Genomic DNA, 17,729 nt, shown 5'->3' on the forward strand with positions numbered 1-17,729 from the left:
AGCAGCGGAGGGGCACGGGCAGAGGAGGCAGAGAAAACAGCAGCAGTTGACAGCCTCACTGACAAGCAGTTGGAGAAAACATAAATTGGCCAATCAGAGTGAAGGTTTGGGGACCAAATGGGTATCTAGGAGGTGGAGTGACAAATGGTGACAAGCTATTTGGACAACCTCAAATGAGAAGCTGAGTGAGAGACCCATCCTCTAGGCCCTCCGTGCGAAGTCAACGATGAAAGGCACCAGCAAAGAGGCAAATCTTGGCCAGCTGGAACCCGGAAGCTGTGGTTCTGGAAATGAACACAGACTGGGTACAACTTTTCCCCTCCCCACACCTCCCTCCTCTATCACCTCTCCACGTTGGCAAGTGGAAAGTGATCCTGAGCACACATTAATAACGCTTAGGGCCTAAAGTACCGTAAGGTTGATAGAAGGTGACGAGCTGATTCATTCCAACCAGCTCAGTGCGTGGAAGGAGAGGCAAACACAAGTGGAAGGGAAAGAACGATGATGCCACACTGAGTGTTTGGGGTCCCACCTCAGGAGCAACGGGGATCTGGGTAACCAGCAAAAAGACACATGGTGGGGAAAAGGGATAAGAGACCTTCGGCTCCTCTCCATCTCCCTAGTGATGAGAAGAAGCTGCTGAGCAAGTACAATATGAGGATCAGTAATGGGGGGAAATTTAAAAAGAGTCTAGAAGTTTGGAAGCAGAATGGCCAGTGGTCCCCACATCACAGGACACACTGGAAGAATGTCTACTCTCAACTACCCCTGCAATTGAGGGGACACGGGAGTTGGGTGCGATGTATATACATCCGAGGTGTCTGTCTGTCTGTCTGTATGACTAAGAAATAGTGAAGGAGGATATCAGAGTGACAGGAGAAAAGGAAGAAGAACAAACAATGCTTTTCCAGCTCTTTGGAAACTGGCGTTTTATAACAGGTGACTATAGTATAAAGAAATTAATTCTTGGGGGCGCCTAGGTGGCTCAGTGGGTTAAAGCCTCTGCCTTCAACTCAGGTCATGATCTCAGGGTCCTGGGATGGAGCCCCACATCCGGCTCTCTGCTCAGCAGGGAGCCTGCTTCCTCCTCTCTCTCTCTGCCTGCCTCTCTGCCTGCTTATGATCTCTTTCTGTCAAATAAATAAATAAAATCTTAAAAAAAAAAAGAAATTAATTCTTGAAACAGACCAAACTTTAATCTGTTCTCTCTATATTTACTCCTAGCACATACCTTCCTAAAAATATTTTTTTTAAAAAAATGCTTTTTGGAATTGTAGGCTGATCTAAGTTGACGATTCACATAAGATGATCAGATCAGTATTTTTAAAAAATATTTCCCCTCCAAAATGTATTACCAGTAAATTTATCAAATTTACGATCTGACTGGCAACAAGAGATTGCAATGTTACATAACTACTATAATATCATTATTATACATGATAATATCATTATAAGCATATAAGCAGTATATGCTTATTAAAACTATTATAATTACTTAATAACAAGCATCATTTGGATTATTCTTGATGATCCACAATGCTTTTACAACTTTGTGACAAAGCCCTCGGGATCACTTTTGGGGCACTGAGAATTGGGCAAGGCCATAAATGAGGTCTGCACTCAAGAATTTATATTCATCTCAGAAAATACCCAGCCATTGCGTTTGGGGGAGAAAATCTGTTTGTTTTCTTATTTGCCTCTCGCTCATAAAACAAGACTGCAGGGGGACCTTTGGTTATTCGGATTTCTGAGGAACCCATTTTATCATCATGGGCTTAGGAACATCTGTACTTCATATGCTGTTTGCCTGTAGTTGCTTTTCATTTTAAGCTGGAATTACCTACAGAGCTACTTCCTTCCAGTTACTACACTGTATAGGAGACAGTCTCCTCTAAACGAATTCATGACCATCTCGGTATTTTATGAGATTACGAAAACCAATTTGACTTTGACCCTAGGCACATAAAAAGCGAAAAACAATGATGCCACAAGAAAGGGTGTTTTTCCTGTTTCTAAGAAAGCTCCCGTGGCTGTGACTACAAATGAGACACAAGCAAAGGAAAAGCCTCTGTCCTGAGAAAGAAGATCCAGAATTTTCAGACTGATCATGTTCCTTGTAATTATAAAGATTTTATTTATTTGAGAGAGAAAGAGAGAGAGAGAGAGAGAGAGAGAGAGAAGCCGTGCAAGGGTGGAGGGAGAGGGAAAGACAGAATCTTAAGCAGACTCCAAACGGAGGAAGGCGCCTGATGTGGGGTTCAATCTCAGGACCCTGAGATCATGACCTGAGTCGAAATCAAGAGTCAGATACTTAACCACCTTGTAATTTTAAAAGTATTTCTTCTTTTTCCTTTGCTGTGCTGAGATACTATCCTCACCAAACAAACAATATACACATTCTACAAATCCACCCCTTCTTTAAAAGTATAATGGAAACCTGCCTTCTGGAAGAGCCCTCCTCTGCTGTATCATTTGAATACTTATGAACAGTGAACTCTGAAAGAGAGGTTGCACTTATTCTTGGAGTACTAGAACTAATGAGCTCCAATTAGGAAACCAGGAATGCTACTGAGCATGTGGAAGATGTTTACATTTTTCAAAGTTACATTCACAAATAAAAGCAAAGACAGACTTTAGATATCTAGTTCGGAAACAGGAGTGATTATCCAAACTGATACTGGAGATCCTTGCGCCCATGGTAGCTTGCATTTAGAATCCCTCCTCCCACCTTCAAATCTGAAAACCCCTGATTCATTGTAGCACTTGGTCACACTCTTTGGTAATATTTCTCACTCCCCAAGTAGTAAGGCTTTGGGGTTGGGGCTGCTTTGAATGCTAATGAATTAGGTCATCCTCTGCAGGCTGAGCGATCAGACCAAGTGGATTCCTTACAACACCTCAGAGTGTTAGAGTAACCATATTCCTGACTCAGCTGCTAAAGGTAATACCAATCCTCGGAACCAGGGAAATTTTCTGGACCCCATTCTGGAGCTATTCCCCCACTCCCCCAAGGCTATGGCACATTTTCCCCTGGCAAACTAGCAGAGTTTATAGAATGCTGTGGTTGTAAAACTGGGACTGCTCATCAATCATACTGCTTTCTGAATCACAACTTCTAATTTTTATTCATGACACTCAGGTATGTTACCTAGAAGCGTCACATCTAGGACAGCTTAGACACCCACTATGCAAAAAGAACCAAGATTTGGGGTTTTGTTTTCCAATTATAATCATGACATACTAAGCTTAATCATATTTTGTAGAGTCAGGACTAAACTGCTAATTGGCTATAACTAAACAAACTGAGGCCTTTTGATTAATCAAGCCAGCCAGCTTTCAGTTTTTGACATCAAAATTTATACTCTCCATGAAGGGAGGGAAAAAAAAAAAAAACAAGTCTACGGCTACATAACATTAAACCAACACACAATTAACAACACTTTGTTCTAATTATCTGTGGGCACAATTAATGTTAGCTCTACGGTTCATTTTTCTTCTTTGATGGCTCTTAGAATATTTATGGAGATTAGTCCTTGATGCATTGGCCTTCTCTAAAATCTGGGGTTTCCTTACAAGCTCCCACACAAGTCTGAGTAGGGCCAAGTAACACATTCATGCAGATTAATTCCTGATATATTGGCTTTCTGTTTTCCCCTAACATCTGAGGGGCTTCCAACAAGGGTCCATCCAAATCTGGCCCCACGATGCACTGCAGGGACAGGTGCCCTCGCACTCAAGCCCACTACCTCCCACTGAGGATGTTTTCTTTCCCACCACCATGGGTCATAACCGATAAAAGGTTATGTCTTGATTGAACAAGCTTCCAGGAGCTGGAAGGCCAAAAAGGCTTCTGTAAAACAGTACTGTCGACGCTAACAAAACCCAAGGTAAGAGAAATCCTCAGCCTCCTGTGATGGGGGAGAGTAAATTGCAGACAAGTTCAGTTCCCTCACATCAATAGTAAAGAGACAGGAGGAAGACAGGAAGTGCCGATCCAAGGCTTTCGGTGATTGGTACAACTTTAATTTATGGCAGGCGCGTATTTTCCTGCACTCTGAAGTCAGTGGGGGCCTCAGTTTTCAGGCCATAAATATTCTCCCCATGGCTCAGAACTGTCTGCGCTGCCCCTTGGTGTGTTTGTTTGGCTGTGTTATTTTACGCTGTGAAGACGGGCTGAAACGCCATGGGGACCTGAGGCTCCAGGGTACTGTGGAGGCTTGAGGGGCTGTTAGTTATGAACATCTGTAGACAGGCTAGAGGTTTGATTTGACCACGCCGTAAATCCAAAGAAAGAAGGAGAAGAAATAATGTTCACTTTTAATATCTCTGTGTTGGGTAGATGTGTAGCTCCACACACTTGCACATAGGACTTTGAGTCTAATTTTTGGTCAAAAGTACCTCAGGCTTCAGGCAGGCCCACTTGCTGGTGACTCCTTGAGACTGGTTCCGGCTTTTAGCCAGGCAACTCCCTCGGCCTCTCTTCTTACTGTTTGCCTGGAAAATCTGCAAGAAGCCTCCAAGACTTGGTTCAAATGGCACCATCTTTATCTCCATGCCTTCTCTCAAAAGAATTCCCTCAGGCACTTCCACCTTGGTGTTTCATGGACTCTTGTACATAATTTTTAACATTTTTGTGAAATTTTAATACATAATATCTTCATTCTTTTAATTAGAGTAGTTCTGTCTGCCTCCCAACCACGTGAGTGTCTCAAGGACAGAGAAAATGTTCCGCAAGTCCAGCATCCAGCAGCAGCCCAGGCCTAGAGCTGCCAAAGAAGGGAGAGGGGAAGGAGTGGGAGAGTGAGGAGGAGAAGAGGAAGAAGGAAGGGGAAGCAGGAGGAGATGGGGGAGAGGGTGAAGTCAGAAGAAAAAAGAAGATGAGGGTGAAGTCAGAAGAAAAGGACAAGACTAGGCCCCAACCTATCTTCCTGAGTGAGATGAAAGCATTTCTGACATTTGAATAACCAAAATAGTAGAACTTTGCTAAATCGTGGAACTGATGGGATTGTCAGTTGAGACGTGCCACCCTCCAATGGCCAGGATGCTAACACACGCCAACAATATTCCTCTCCGGAGTCTAGGGGTTCTTATGGACCTACTGGAAAGAGCAACAGTCCTCTCACTGGTGTCACTGATGCAGGGGTGCACTAATCTGGAGGCTTCTGGCTGCCATCTTCCCCAACACATTAAGAGTGCCTGCGTTTGAGAGCCTGAAACCCACTTAGAGGAGAGCAAAGCTGAGAGGTGGAAAGAGCTCCCTGGCCTCCTCTGAACCTCTGCCTTCCCTTGGCCTCCATCCACTCTTACACCTCCATGTCTAATTCCACGAACATGCTTTCACTTACATCAGCCAGGTAAATCCTCTGTAACTTGCAGCTGAATGAACAATCACAAACCGAGTTCCCTGAAACTGTTCCGGCAGCCCATGGACTTTCCCCTCATTTCATCCTGTACTGAGCAACAAGCACGGTGCCTTAAATGGGGGTTTGGGTGCTTTTCCCTAAAGGTGCTGTTCCTTTCAGAGTCTCCTCTGGAGTTCTTCATTTTAGAGAGCCTCTTACTCTTAACTAGGTATGAAGAAATCTAACAGCCTACTTGCATAACTTTTTTTTAAAATAATGGGCATGTTTTCATATTCTACTAAAATATATGTGTAAAATGTTTATGTACCACGATTCTCATCACAACATTATAATGAAAACGTGTCAACAACCTACGTATTCAAAGAGATTAAATAAATGGTACTCTGCATTCATTTGATGGATTTCTGCATAGCTGTCAAATCATATCTTAAGAAATACTGAGTAAGATGGAAAAACAGTATTAATATATTACATAAAGGAGCAAGCTATAAACTGTATTAAGTGCTATTTTATTATTTCCTAATTTGATTAAGTATCACAGGAGAAAAAGTAGAGATAGACATGCTAAAATGTCAGCAGCAGATATTTCTGAGTGGTATGATTGCAATTTCTCTATTGCCTTGTATTTTCCTAACTTCCTATGATGTGACTGCTACTTTTATAATCAGAAAGTTGCTAGTATAAAGTTATATACTGACATAGAAAATTTTTTTTTTAAAACTTCAAGCCCTTTTGCCAAAGAGGAGTTTTTGTCTCTAATCCTAGGTGACCCAGAGTTGGATACAAATTAATCAGGAGAAAGATATACACCAGATGCTTTAAGACAGGGATGTCTGGAGTTACCTGTCAGCAGCCTGTCACAGAATTTAAAGATGAGAAGGAAACAGTTAAGGATTTCTATTCAGACAGTACTCTGAAGAAACCAGCATGTTTCTTTATAACTTTTAAAGTGTCTTTTTATGTCATCTTAAGATAGAAGAGGATAAAAGTGAGAGGGAGGAGAAGGTAAGAACTTAAAGCCAATTGGGAATGCTAAGAAATAGACTTCCTCTCATCAGCAAAGAGTCGAAGCTAAGCCTGGGGATATCATACCCATTTCCATGGCCAGGGAGCCATCAAGGTGGAGAGGAAGATGGTTGTAATTACAGCTTTCCTCAGGCTCCTAAGTCCCCTGGCACTGGGCATGTGAGGGTGGGCGGGGCTTCTGCATCTGAGCTTGAAGATTCAGGGAGAGTTCCACTGAACTGGACCTAAGGTGTTGGAAGAGTTTTTAATATCATTCAAATACTTTTCTGTGGTTCTCAGTCCTGGCTGTGCATTTAAATCCCCTGCAGGCTTTATGACAACACAAATGTTGATTCCACTTTAGACTTCAAGAGTTGGAGTTTCCCCCGCTGTCCGCTAGGCATCTGAAGTTTCAGAAGCTCGGTTTCTGCATGAGTTTCACCCCCTGAAGGTTTCACTCCAGCATTTCTATTTCTCTCTCCTGCATCGTGGCTTCTGTCTTTCACACTGGGTCATTCTCAGTGGTACACTGGTGCGCCAACAGTCCCCTGCTTTTCGTTGTTGTTTTCGTATTTACAAGCTTCTCTTTGCTGTGTCTCTCTTTGGGTATAAATGTCTCGATGTCGGCTCCACTGCACAGGAAAACTTCTCGAAAGAGCTGCCTGTATGTGTTGTCTCCACCTCCTTTCTCTCCTACCTGCTCCAACCAGAAGCTGTTGTCATCAAGCTTTTAGCTATCCCCAGCCCTTGCCAGAGCCAGTGATGGATTCTGCGTTTGTTTGTTTTCCTTATTCCGTTAGTGGTACTGATAAGGCTGCCCTTGAAACACTTTCTTCTCTAGACTTCTATGACACCTCACCTTTCTGATTTCCCTCCTACCTCATAAGACTCTTTCCCAGGCTCACTGGCTAGCTCCCCTTCCTCCGCCAGACCTCTAATGGAGGGGCACTGCAGAGGTGTGTCCTCTGCCCTCTAATGGTCCACATTTACACTTACTTCTGATGTTGCTTTATTAAGTCCCACAACTTCGAATGCCATCTATATGCTGATGACCTGAAATCTGTATCTCTTGCCCTGACCTTGGCCTTGGATATCCAACTGCCTACCAAACATCATCACTTGAATGTTTAGAGGGAATCTAAACTTCACATGGACAAAACAAACTGATGATTGTATATTCCTTCCCCCAAGTCACCTCTTCTCTGAACCCGGCCTGTCCCAGAAATCTGCTGTAACTCGGTTGCTAAGGCTGAAAACTTAAAAGTCACTCTTGATTTCTCACTTTCTCATACATTCTACATCCAATCCTTCAGTAATTCCAATAGTTTTACTTCTACAACACATACTTACTTGACCATTAGCACAGGAAAATGGAAGCACAGTGGAGTTCAAATTCTAAGTCTCACACTTACTGGCAACTTACCCAACCTTTGGGGGTTCAGTTTCCTCATCTGTAAAATGGACATAAGCATATCTCCCCTCCCACTACATGGTTATTATAAAGATTAAAATAGTATGTATATGTGTATATGTATGGAGAGATAAACTGGAACACTGCTTGAATATACTAAGCTTTATACCAGGGCTTGCCACCACTCTCATCATCATTATTCCCCTCTAGTCCACTAGTCTAATGATATTATTATATATTATTATTTCTTGTTAGTGCTAGGTACCTGTTCTAGACCAGTCTATTAACAACTTCTATCTGGAATCTAATTCCAGACAGGAAGCCTGGTCCTGTCCTGCTATTAGCTTACCAAGAAGCAAAAGTTATCTTCCTGAAGCACAATTCGGACCATGTTACTTCCCTAGTTCCCTTGTTCGTCATCCAGATCTTTATACAGCTATCTCCCTTGGGTTATTTATTTATTTATTTTTAAAAGATTTTATTCATTCATTTTAGTGAGCGACAGTGCCCAGGAAGAAGAAGGGTGGGGAGGGGCAGAGGCAGAGGGAGAAGTAGATTCCCTACTAAGCAGGAAGCCCGATGCGGGGCTTGATCCTAGGGCCTCAGGACTGTGATTGGAGCCAAGGGAAGAGGCTGAACCAACTGAGCCATGCAGGATCCCCTCCCTTGTGTTATTTATACTGCAGCCAAATGGCCTGAGAATCAGATGCCATTGTAGGCAAATACCTCTCTCATTTCCACCCCCCACTCTCTTATGACTATATCACCTTGTTTTTCTTATTCAGAGGCACTCATTTGCCTATTTGTTTGCTTGGTTATTTACTTTTTAAGTGTGTGGTCTCTGTCTCTGTTCTCTGGGGTTTTGGACCATGAAAATTGATCTACTCCTAGTATTTGGCCCATAGAATGAATTCAATAAATATCTATTGACTATGAACTCACATATAATTGTGATGTGCAGACAGCTTTGAGAATTACTATTTTAAACTACCTAATTTTAAATAGGAATACTTATTAACAAATATGCTTATGCTTAGCACTTTAATTGTCACACTTTCATGGAAAGGTATAACTAGAAAATGCTGTTATTCACTTTACAACATTTAATTGCCATGTTTTTCTGCACAAAATAAATCTTTTATATAAGAAGCCAAGTTCCTCTGACCTTGAGGCTATAGCTAAGGCATTAGCACTTACCTGGAGGCTCAGAACTCCCAGGTTGTCTTAGGCTTGCTCTTCCCCTAGAGTCTAGCTAGAGTCTGGGAATCAGAAATGCTATGGGAGTTGAGACTGAGCAAAGGGCATGTCCAGTTTGATTTCTAGTCAGGTGTGAAGCTGTTCAATGAGTGATTAGAAAGGGCAGGTGGAAATGTGCAGAGGGAGGCCTGAGACAAGCAAATCATGTATTTTAAGGAACATGCCCATAAGCAAATCCAGGGCCTTGAGGCCAAAACCCAGAGCAGGCACAAGGGAACAACAGAAGACACAAGGTCAAGTCAATGGACTGTGGAGGTCAAATCTGGGAAAATCCCTAGACTCAGTGATCGGAGATGGGGTGGGGAGAGAGGGGTCTTTGTGAGACGGGGCCTGTGACAGGGCAGTGCTGATGAAAATAGTGAGCTTAATCGTAAGTTGAGTAAGCAGTTTCTTAAAAACAAGTCTTGAAAAACAGAATTTTTAGAAAACAGAAAACACTACACCTGGCACTTAAATGCTACAGAAAATGCGCAAGTGGCATCTTTATCACCCACGTGGCTCTTATGGCACAGATATAAAATACAGCAAATAGTTCCTCCATCAGACAGCAGGACCCTAAACAAATCTTAAAATTTAGGCCCAGGGAGAGTAGTTGCCAATTGCTAAGACAAAAGAGAGAGGAGCGTGGAGAGAGATAGAGAGAGAGAGAGGGAGTGAGAATTAATTATTATTTTGACTGCTGGCCCAGGAGCCCTTTTTGGAAGGCAAATGTTTAATTTAGCAAAATACCTTCATGAGCAGTGGGAACAGTATGGAATGAGGCCATGAGTGGAGCGCAGGGACCGATTATAGAGCCCTGCATAACCAGCGATGGGGTCTTCGTTGAGGGAGAAGAAGCACGTGAGAAAGACCTGGCCATGTTCTCTGCCAGGCCGGCAACTGAGTTGCAGAAATGATCAAGGGAGAAATGCCTTGCAGCTGAAGGATTTGGAGGAAATAACTAAGGACCAGGTTCAAATAGGTAGTAGTGAGAACTGGGGGTAAGGAGAGAATTTACTTAACACTGGGCAAAGAATTTTAGGAAGCAAGCCATGACCCTCACCAGAAGAAGCTAATTTAGAAAATAAAACATTTTTTAGCGAATTAAAATTGTGGAGATTAATGGCCCTTAGAGATATCATCTATTGCATCCAACTCTCACTGGATGCAACAGTTTTTGCCTGAAGTAGAAAGATCTCTGTGAAAGAAAAAAAAAATACAAATACTGTTTCTCTTTTCTCTTTTCCTCAGTGGGGGCTTAAGAAACATTTGCTGCCAAAGATATGTGTAAAATACCTCTTTGCTTGATTAAATGAAATGTCCTTCCCAAAGTTGTCTCAGTGATAATTAAATCAACTAAGAGCCATAGTCACTGCAATTAGGAATAAAACTAACAATTTAAGTAGCTGGTTCTAGGGAAATAAGAAATTGTAGTATCAACTAAATTTCTACTATTAAATCCAGGTAATTCAAACTCTAGGCAAAGCTATGACTTTCTCAGAGCTCTCAGACAGCAAACGCAGTCTCCCTTGAGAAGGCTTTCCCACCTTCCTCAGTGACTTTCTTAAAAACGACACAAGTGTGGGAAGCTCTGGGGAGACAAGAAGGACTCCTGGCTGTGTGCCCCAGTGGGGCTGCCAGATGTTCCTTACGTTGACTTCTCTTCTGCCCCATGTTTGGTATCAAACCTGTCCCTCCTCAGTTGCTTGTGCGTAGAGTAGCTCAGTTTCTCCACTCATAGTTCTTGTATTAATTGCTGAATCCAGAAAAATAGAAAAAAAAATGATATAACATTGGCGTGGGTGTACAGAGGAGGCCATATGCCAGGCACCACTGTGCAAAGATTAACTCACTTCATCAGCATCCATGCCCCAGAAGATAGCATACTATTAGGATCTCCATGTTTGCTGCTGAATCAACAGAGGCACAGAGCCTGGAAAACTGACTCGAGGTTTCCAAACTGGAAAGGAGTAGAATTGAGATTCATACAAAACCCTGGGAATCGGGCTCCAGAGTCCATAATCTGAACTCTTTTGTTTTACCTTTGCCAAGGAAATTAGTGTAAAAAGGGCATGCTCACTGTAGACAACATGGCAAACTGGAGGCAGAACTGCAAAAACCAAGCATAGAGAACAAGACCTCTCTGGGTCTTGTTTCTTCACATTAATTAAGTTTTCAGGCTTTTGTCAACCCTGTTGTTGAACTCTATATTTAGATGTTAGCTGAAGGCCTCTTGCACCCAGTTAAGATGAGATGGGCTCACCACCATCAGGCTTAAAAGTAACTATGTCCCTGTTCGAGGTGCTAAGACAACCTGTAGAGAAAGCCATCTTCACTCAATCTTTCCACATGTGAGATATCAATCAAGATCTAATAACTGAAGTGTTCTTTGAGGAAAGCCATAAACATTGAGGAATTAGCACACACAGTGATGCCTAAGGCCGCTCAGTAAGAGACCAGTGGTTCCAGATTGTTCTGGAAGGCTGTGGTGGCTCCCCATCCTCCTTAAAGTGCCCTAAGCTCAGCCTCACTTCCGTTTGTTTTACATGTCAAACTTCTGCACAAAATTTTTAAGAAATGTTTTGACTACTTAAAAATTTGACATTTTTTCTTGCAGTCATCTTTATTAGTACTGGGTAGTGTATGTATACATTTGCTCAATTATTCATTATATTAGGTATTGGGGAAACAAAGTGAAATATCGCGTAGCAACTTTCCTCACGGAGCATGCCATTTTAGGAGTCCTGACCCAGGTTGAGGGCTGAATTGAATTTAAAAATGAATTACTGTCCTTTGTACACTTTCTAAGGCACTGCAATCAGAATCATGAGGTAAATACCCTCAGTACTACAGATTTTTAACTTTTTGCTCATCAGTGATAAATGAATCACAATGGGAGATCCTAGCATCTTATTCCTCTAGAAGAACCTAGAAAGAAAGACTTATACTCACTCAAAACCAATGTCAATAAAAGAGGCAGAGCACTGTTATTTTTCTGTAAACATGTAAAAATTGTTTCATTTCTTACCTCTAGAGCTTTCAATCTTTCCAACAGGAATTTGGTGTTTTCTTTCCCCTCATCTGCACTGCTGCTTTCGCTCCTCGAATCCTCATCCACCACCATGTGAAGACTGTCCAAAGTTTCCTTGTGTTTTCGCTCTTCCTCTGACAGTTTTTCCTGAAGCAAGAAAGAATTACTATTTTCAATGATCTCCCTTGAAAAACAGGCAAGAGTCTGAGGCTGAAAAGTGTGTAACCTCTCTACTGCTTTTATGTTCTTTTTGGGGCTGAAGCAGAGAAGATGTTGCTAAACAAATTCTCAATAGTATTACATTAGTAAAACACCATAAATTAATGAATCTTGGCAAGAAAAAGCCATTGGGTCAATACCCCTGAATGTAGAAGTCCTCTGCCCTGTTGGAGAAGATGACCCAGCCAACTGGATCACCCCATGATGGAATCATGGGGTGATCCATTTTTATCTGCACCATGGAACTCAGCTGTACTCTAAACTAAGAAAAAACAAATCAACCTTGATACCCTGATTTGTGAAGAGCTTAGCTCCTCAAAAGAGGATTGTTAAAGTCACTGGACATGCAACTATTTAATTATTCTAAGAGAAAATAAAATATTGTGAAATATTGAAATGAGAGTGATTTCAGAATTCTAATCTGAAACCAATTAGTTCCTTTGGCTTGATGACACAGCTCTTAAGGACCCTTTAGTTCCTTTTCTAACACTCCAGGATTTGTAGTATAGCCTTGAGGCAGACATAAAATGTCCTTATCTTGTCTTTCCTCGCTGTTGGAAGCTCCTCACTCAACCTTATCTCTGGCAGCTTTTGGAAGTTGAGAAGTGTTAATTTGAGCCTTATGATTGCCTCTTGTTTTCAAGCGAAAAAGAAATGTCAAGAGAATATCATATGAGGAAAAAAAAAATCTCATCCATTCTGCACATATATTAAAAACCTTGTGCTACAGGGGTGCCTGGGTGGCTCAGTGGGTTAAAGCCTCTGCCTTCGGCTCAGGTCATGATCCCAGGGTCCTGGGATCAAGCCTCACATTGGGCTGTCTGCTCAGCGGGGAGCCTGCTTCCTCCTCTTTCTCTCTCTCTCTGCCTCTTTGCCTACTTGTGATCTCTGTCTGTCAAATAAATAAATAAAATCTTAAAAAAAAAAAAAAAACACAAAAAAACCCCACAAAAAACCTTGTGCTACAGAACCAGGTGACATCATTCCATCACACTACTGAATCCTAACCCAGATACCTCAGAAATCGTTTCCTTACTACAACTGGTTGTCAACCATGTGGGCTAAAGTGAATTATCACTGGTGAGAGACTTCTTTATATTCAGCACTAACTCAGATCACTTGCCAATAGAAAGCGAAAAAGCTAGCATTCTTCATCTCTAGGCCCTTAAAAAATCTACTTAGAGTGGGGAAAGGCCAGTTTTTCAAACTGTGTTCACAAATGTGCTTTGGAGATTCTAAAAATGTTTAACTTATTTTTTGAAAATAAATGATAAAATATATAAAAATAGATCTTAATATATATATACAGATGTATTAATATATATCAAGAGACAGACAGACCTGGAGACCCACAGTAACTTGACCCATGCTAATTTGTTTTATATAGATTTCAAGTTAATATTTCTTCTGTCATCTCTCTATAGAAATGCACAATTGATTAGGAAGGTGGTATCTCTATGAAATCAGGCCTTGGCATGTCTAACCACATATATCGTGCAGACATGTTCACTTCCATAGGATGTAGGATTTCAGCTCGGATAAATGTCATGCAAGTTTAAGGGGGGACATCCTCAGGGAAGGACAAAATCCAGGTCATGACTGAATTTTTATGGCTTTGATTCTTTAAGGTCTGGTCACTTCTCAGACTTTCATTTCCGTGGTAAGGCACATGAAGCATGTAGAGTTACCAAGTCAACTTGGAAGTGAAGAGGTCCTTTTGTTTCTCTTTTAAGATTTGAGACTGTAATTAAACACTAAACTGGGACTGTAAAGCAAGCTACTTTTAAAAATATCTTCTACATATATTTATCTGCATGAATTACGGTTTTTCACTGCTCTTTCAGTCAATTCCACTTGTATTTTCTCTCTTCCTCCCTCCCTCTCTCTTAGGAGTTAGGGCTCTAAAGCTAATTAAAACAAACAAGAGCCACTATTGTGGTGAATGAGAAGCCAAAAGACTTCAGAACATGACAACCAGTTTCCAAGTCTACCATTTACAGGCTTAGCAAATACCATGGGCAAAATACTAAATTTCAGTATCTCTCGGTTTCTTTATCTTCTAAATACCCAAATGAAGTTAATGCCAACAAATATAGCATACACGTATACACAGTCAATTCTCATTATTTCTGGTAATTCTGTTCTATCAAGTTGAATTAGCTGAATTAGCAAATACTGTTCTTAGGGGAAATTCAGGGTTAGGCTCCTGAAGGCAACATTTCCATCACTAAACAATACACAATCTTGTTTTATGAGTGCTTCTATTGAAAGACATGTAATTTAATATACACTGTTAATTCATTAACATTGAACTAAAAGCCTCCAGTCCTATATAACACATACCTGAACAAAGTTATCTAACACCTGTTTTTTCCATAAGGCACATCACAGCCTTCTTGCCCTTAGGAACACTAGACGGCATTTCAGCAATATGCTTGGAGGCCATTTTAAATATTGAAATCACGAATGAAAAGCATAAAATATGAAAAGCATGGCACTAAACAGAATGCAAAAGTATACTTGTTTATAGTAGGTGGTCAAAAAACAAGAAATCAAGAGTGGTGCGTTGTTTGACCTCAGCTGGGAATGTGCGTGTCAGGTGACTCAAGGTTGTCACTACTCTGCTAATGTCCGTGATTTATCATCAAAGCATCACACAATTTGATTATAAACAAATTTTAGGGAAGAAGAGAATTCAGTAATACAAAATCCAAAAATAATAAGAATTGACAGTACACACACACAAGCACACATGCTTAAAGTGTCCAGACACAATGCCTAAATAATATTATATGAAACAACTGGAAACAATTCAGGATGATATAGATTATATGTGAATGCTTAGACTCCATAACATGCATGGGCGATTTTACATAGTTTGAAGAATGGGCAATCAATAGGGCTGTGGGACATGATTTCATGGAAATGTAACATGACTTGCATTTTGACACAATGATATAACTTGAATAGTTAAAGGGACAAACAGTGGGATTTGGGGTTGAAGAGAAAACTGAAAAAAAAGGTTCCCAGTGAGGAATAAGTCTTGCCCTTATTGGTTGAGAGAAAATCAGTTTGATCATAGTACACACAGAAGAAAGGAAGTACTGACAGAGTAGTCGAGTACAGGACTGCAGAGTAAAAGAGAAAGGATTCTGGAAATGGGAAATAAAAATTCAGAAACCATTCATTGATTTGTTCATCCTACAAATGTTTATTGAGTGTGAACTGCTGGCCATTTGCTGTTCTGGGCACTGAAGTTATGGCAAATAAGACAAAATTCCTATACTCCATGAATTTATATTCTAATGACAGAAAAAAAATGCTGAACTCCAAATTAAATCAGGAAGTTATGTCATTGTAGCTAGTGGTAAATGCTATGAAGAAAATAAAACAGCATGATGTGATTCAGATCAGTGTTGCATCTAAAGAAAATGTTAGATATGGTGATGTGAGAGTAAGGTGCATCAGTGTAAGAGAAAGTGGCCATTTGAGTGGAGACCAAATGATGATGAGGAAGCAGTTAGGCAATGGCCTGGCATAAAATTTTCCAAACAATTAGAGCAAAACCAGTGCCCAGAGGCAGAGCTAAGCTTCCCTTGCTGGCCAGCTGGGAGGGAGTCCATGTGTGGGAACACCATCACTCTAAGAGCAAGACTAGCAGGAAATGTGACCAGGGAGAGAGCTGGAACTTGGAAGGTCCTGCAGGGCATGAAAAATGTAAGGGCCTATTTAGCCAGAGCGGCTCCATCTTGGTTGAACAGCCATTTTGTTGTTTATGCAGTAAAACTTAAACTGACCCTCCCGAACTTAAAAGCAAGGTGGGGAAACCAGTCCCAGGTAACAAAGCATACAAGGGTGGGTCAGGTCAGGTGGAGATAACAGCCCAAATGCAGGGATGGGTCGGGTCAGGTGGAGACACCCAATCAGTAAAGCGCATACTGTCTCCCTAGCTACCAAAGAGTGTGGGCCCCGCCTTTTGGGCGCCAATTCTGACCAAGGTGATAGGCTGGTTCAAATAGCTACTATGGGGTGAATTGTAATTCAATTGGCCACCTGTGTGGGACCTAGCATAACTGTGCAGCTTTCTCTGTGTGTTACAATCTCATTGGCCACCTGTGTGTGGTCAGGCCCAACCACATGGCCTTTGTTCTATAAACGTTAGCCTGTGAGGCAGGGAGGGGTTGCCTTTTTGCAAGAGACATCCCTGGCCCGTCAGTTTGATTCTCGATGCTTGGCATGAAAAAAAGCTTTGCTTGACCTTCGCTTTGTATCAGTCTTGCTCCTTTAATCATGGACCCATTATTGGGGGACCTTTCAAAAGGGGTTTGGACTTCCTTCCAACTGCAACAGAGAAGAACTGGAGGCTAATGAGGGAAGTGACAGGTTCTGGTTTATACTTCAGAAACATCCTGACTGCCATCATGGAGAACGGGCTGGAGAGGAAAGGAGCTAGGAGACCCACGAGGATGCCTTTATATGAGAAGGAATACAAATTAGCAACACGTGAAGTTTTTGGACAAAGGCTAATCAAAACCAGTTCTCATACAGGATGGAAGGTCAGAAGCCCTGGCTTCAAAGACCAGCTTTTACACCACTGCACCCTGCTGGGCCAATCCTCCAACTGTTTTCATTCTCAGTTTCCCCCAGATGTAAAATGAAGGGGTTGGACTAACTGCGCCTTCCATTGCTGAAGTTCTAACAATTCAATTACTCGAGACGCAATTTTCAGGAAGGAAACGTCGTCAGTAGGCTCCATGGTGACAGCGGTGGCAGGGGAACAGAAAAAGAGTCTCTACATCTTGTAAATAAGAAGGGTGTTCGTGGGGACTGGAGAGCTAAAGTATGAGGAGGACACCCCGCCTCGTCAGTGGGTAAGCAGAAAGTGAATAAAAGAAAATAGAAGCAATTTTCTTAGATGCTTATTTGAAAGTCTGGCAGCGAAGGGAAGGTGACAGAAAGAAGCGTTAGCTAAAAGGTGTCACAGAGAGAAGTGGAAACCTTTTTCAAGACCTAGAAAACTGAGTTGTTTGAGGAACTGAAAAGAGGGACAGCACAGGTGGGGATGCTGAAGAAGAGGCCTCTGAAGCAGAGGGGGCAGAGGACGAAGGGCACTGCAGGAAAAGTCAAGGGTTTTCAAACGCGGTCCCCTGCAAAATCACATTTCATAGCTTGATTCCTGAGTTAGTGTTTCTAGATCACTTACTAGTGCCTAGCTTAAGTTTTCTTCTTTTTTCTTTTATAATTACTAATTTGATTTTATTGTAATGCACACACAGAGACCTTAAATATGACATACATATAACATGCTGGAATAGCTTCAAAATAATATTCATACAAATAAAAACCTACTGAGTCCACATTAAGACTTCTACACAGGTATTTTTTGTCTTTGGTTGTGCAGTTAAACTACAGTGCTTTAAAGTCACGATCATTTTTCTCAAAGTGATTATACCAGGAGCTTTAT

At 41.5% G+C, this 17,729-nt stretch overlaps 1 protein-coding gene across 8 annotated transcripts in view; it reads right to left on the minus strand.

The window, feature by feature from the left end:
* The window catches only part of NCKAP5 (NCK associated protein 5), an 891,925-nt gene that overhangs the window by 270,434 nt on the left and 603,762 nt on the right, over positions 1–17,729 (minus strand). For all 8 annotated transcript variants that reach the window (XM_059166690.1, XM_059166689.1, XM_059166694.1 and 5 more), the window contains one exon: positions 12,044–12,193. In XM_059166690.1, coding sequence (XP_059022673.1) covers positions 12,044–12,193 — 150 coding nt within the window. The remainder of the gene's footprint in view (positions 1–12,043; positions 12,194–17,729) is intronic.

Source organism: Mustela lutreola, chromosome 3, assembly GCF_030435805.1.
Source record: "Mustela lutreola isolate mMusLut2 chromosome 3, mMusLut2.pri, whole genome shotgun sequence".
Classification (NCBI taxonomy): Eukaryota; Metazoa; Chordata; class Mammalia; order Carnivora; family Mustelidae; genus Mustela; species Mustela lutreola.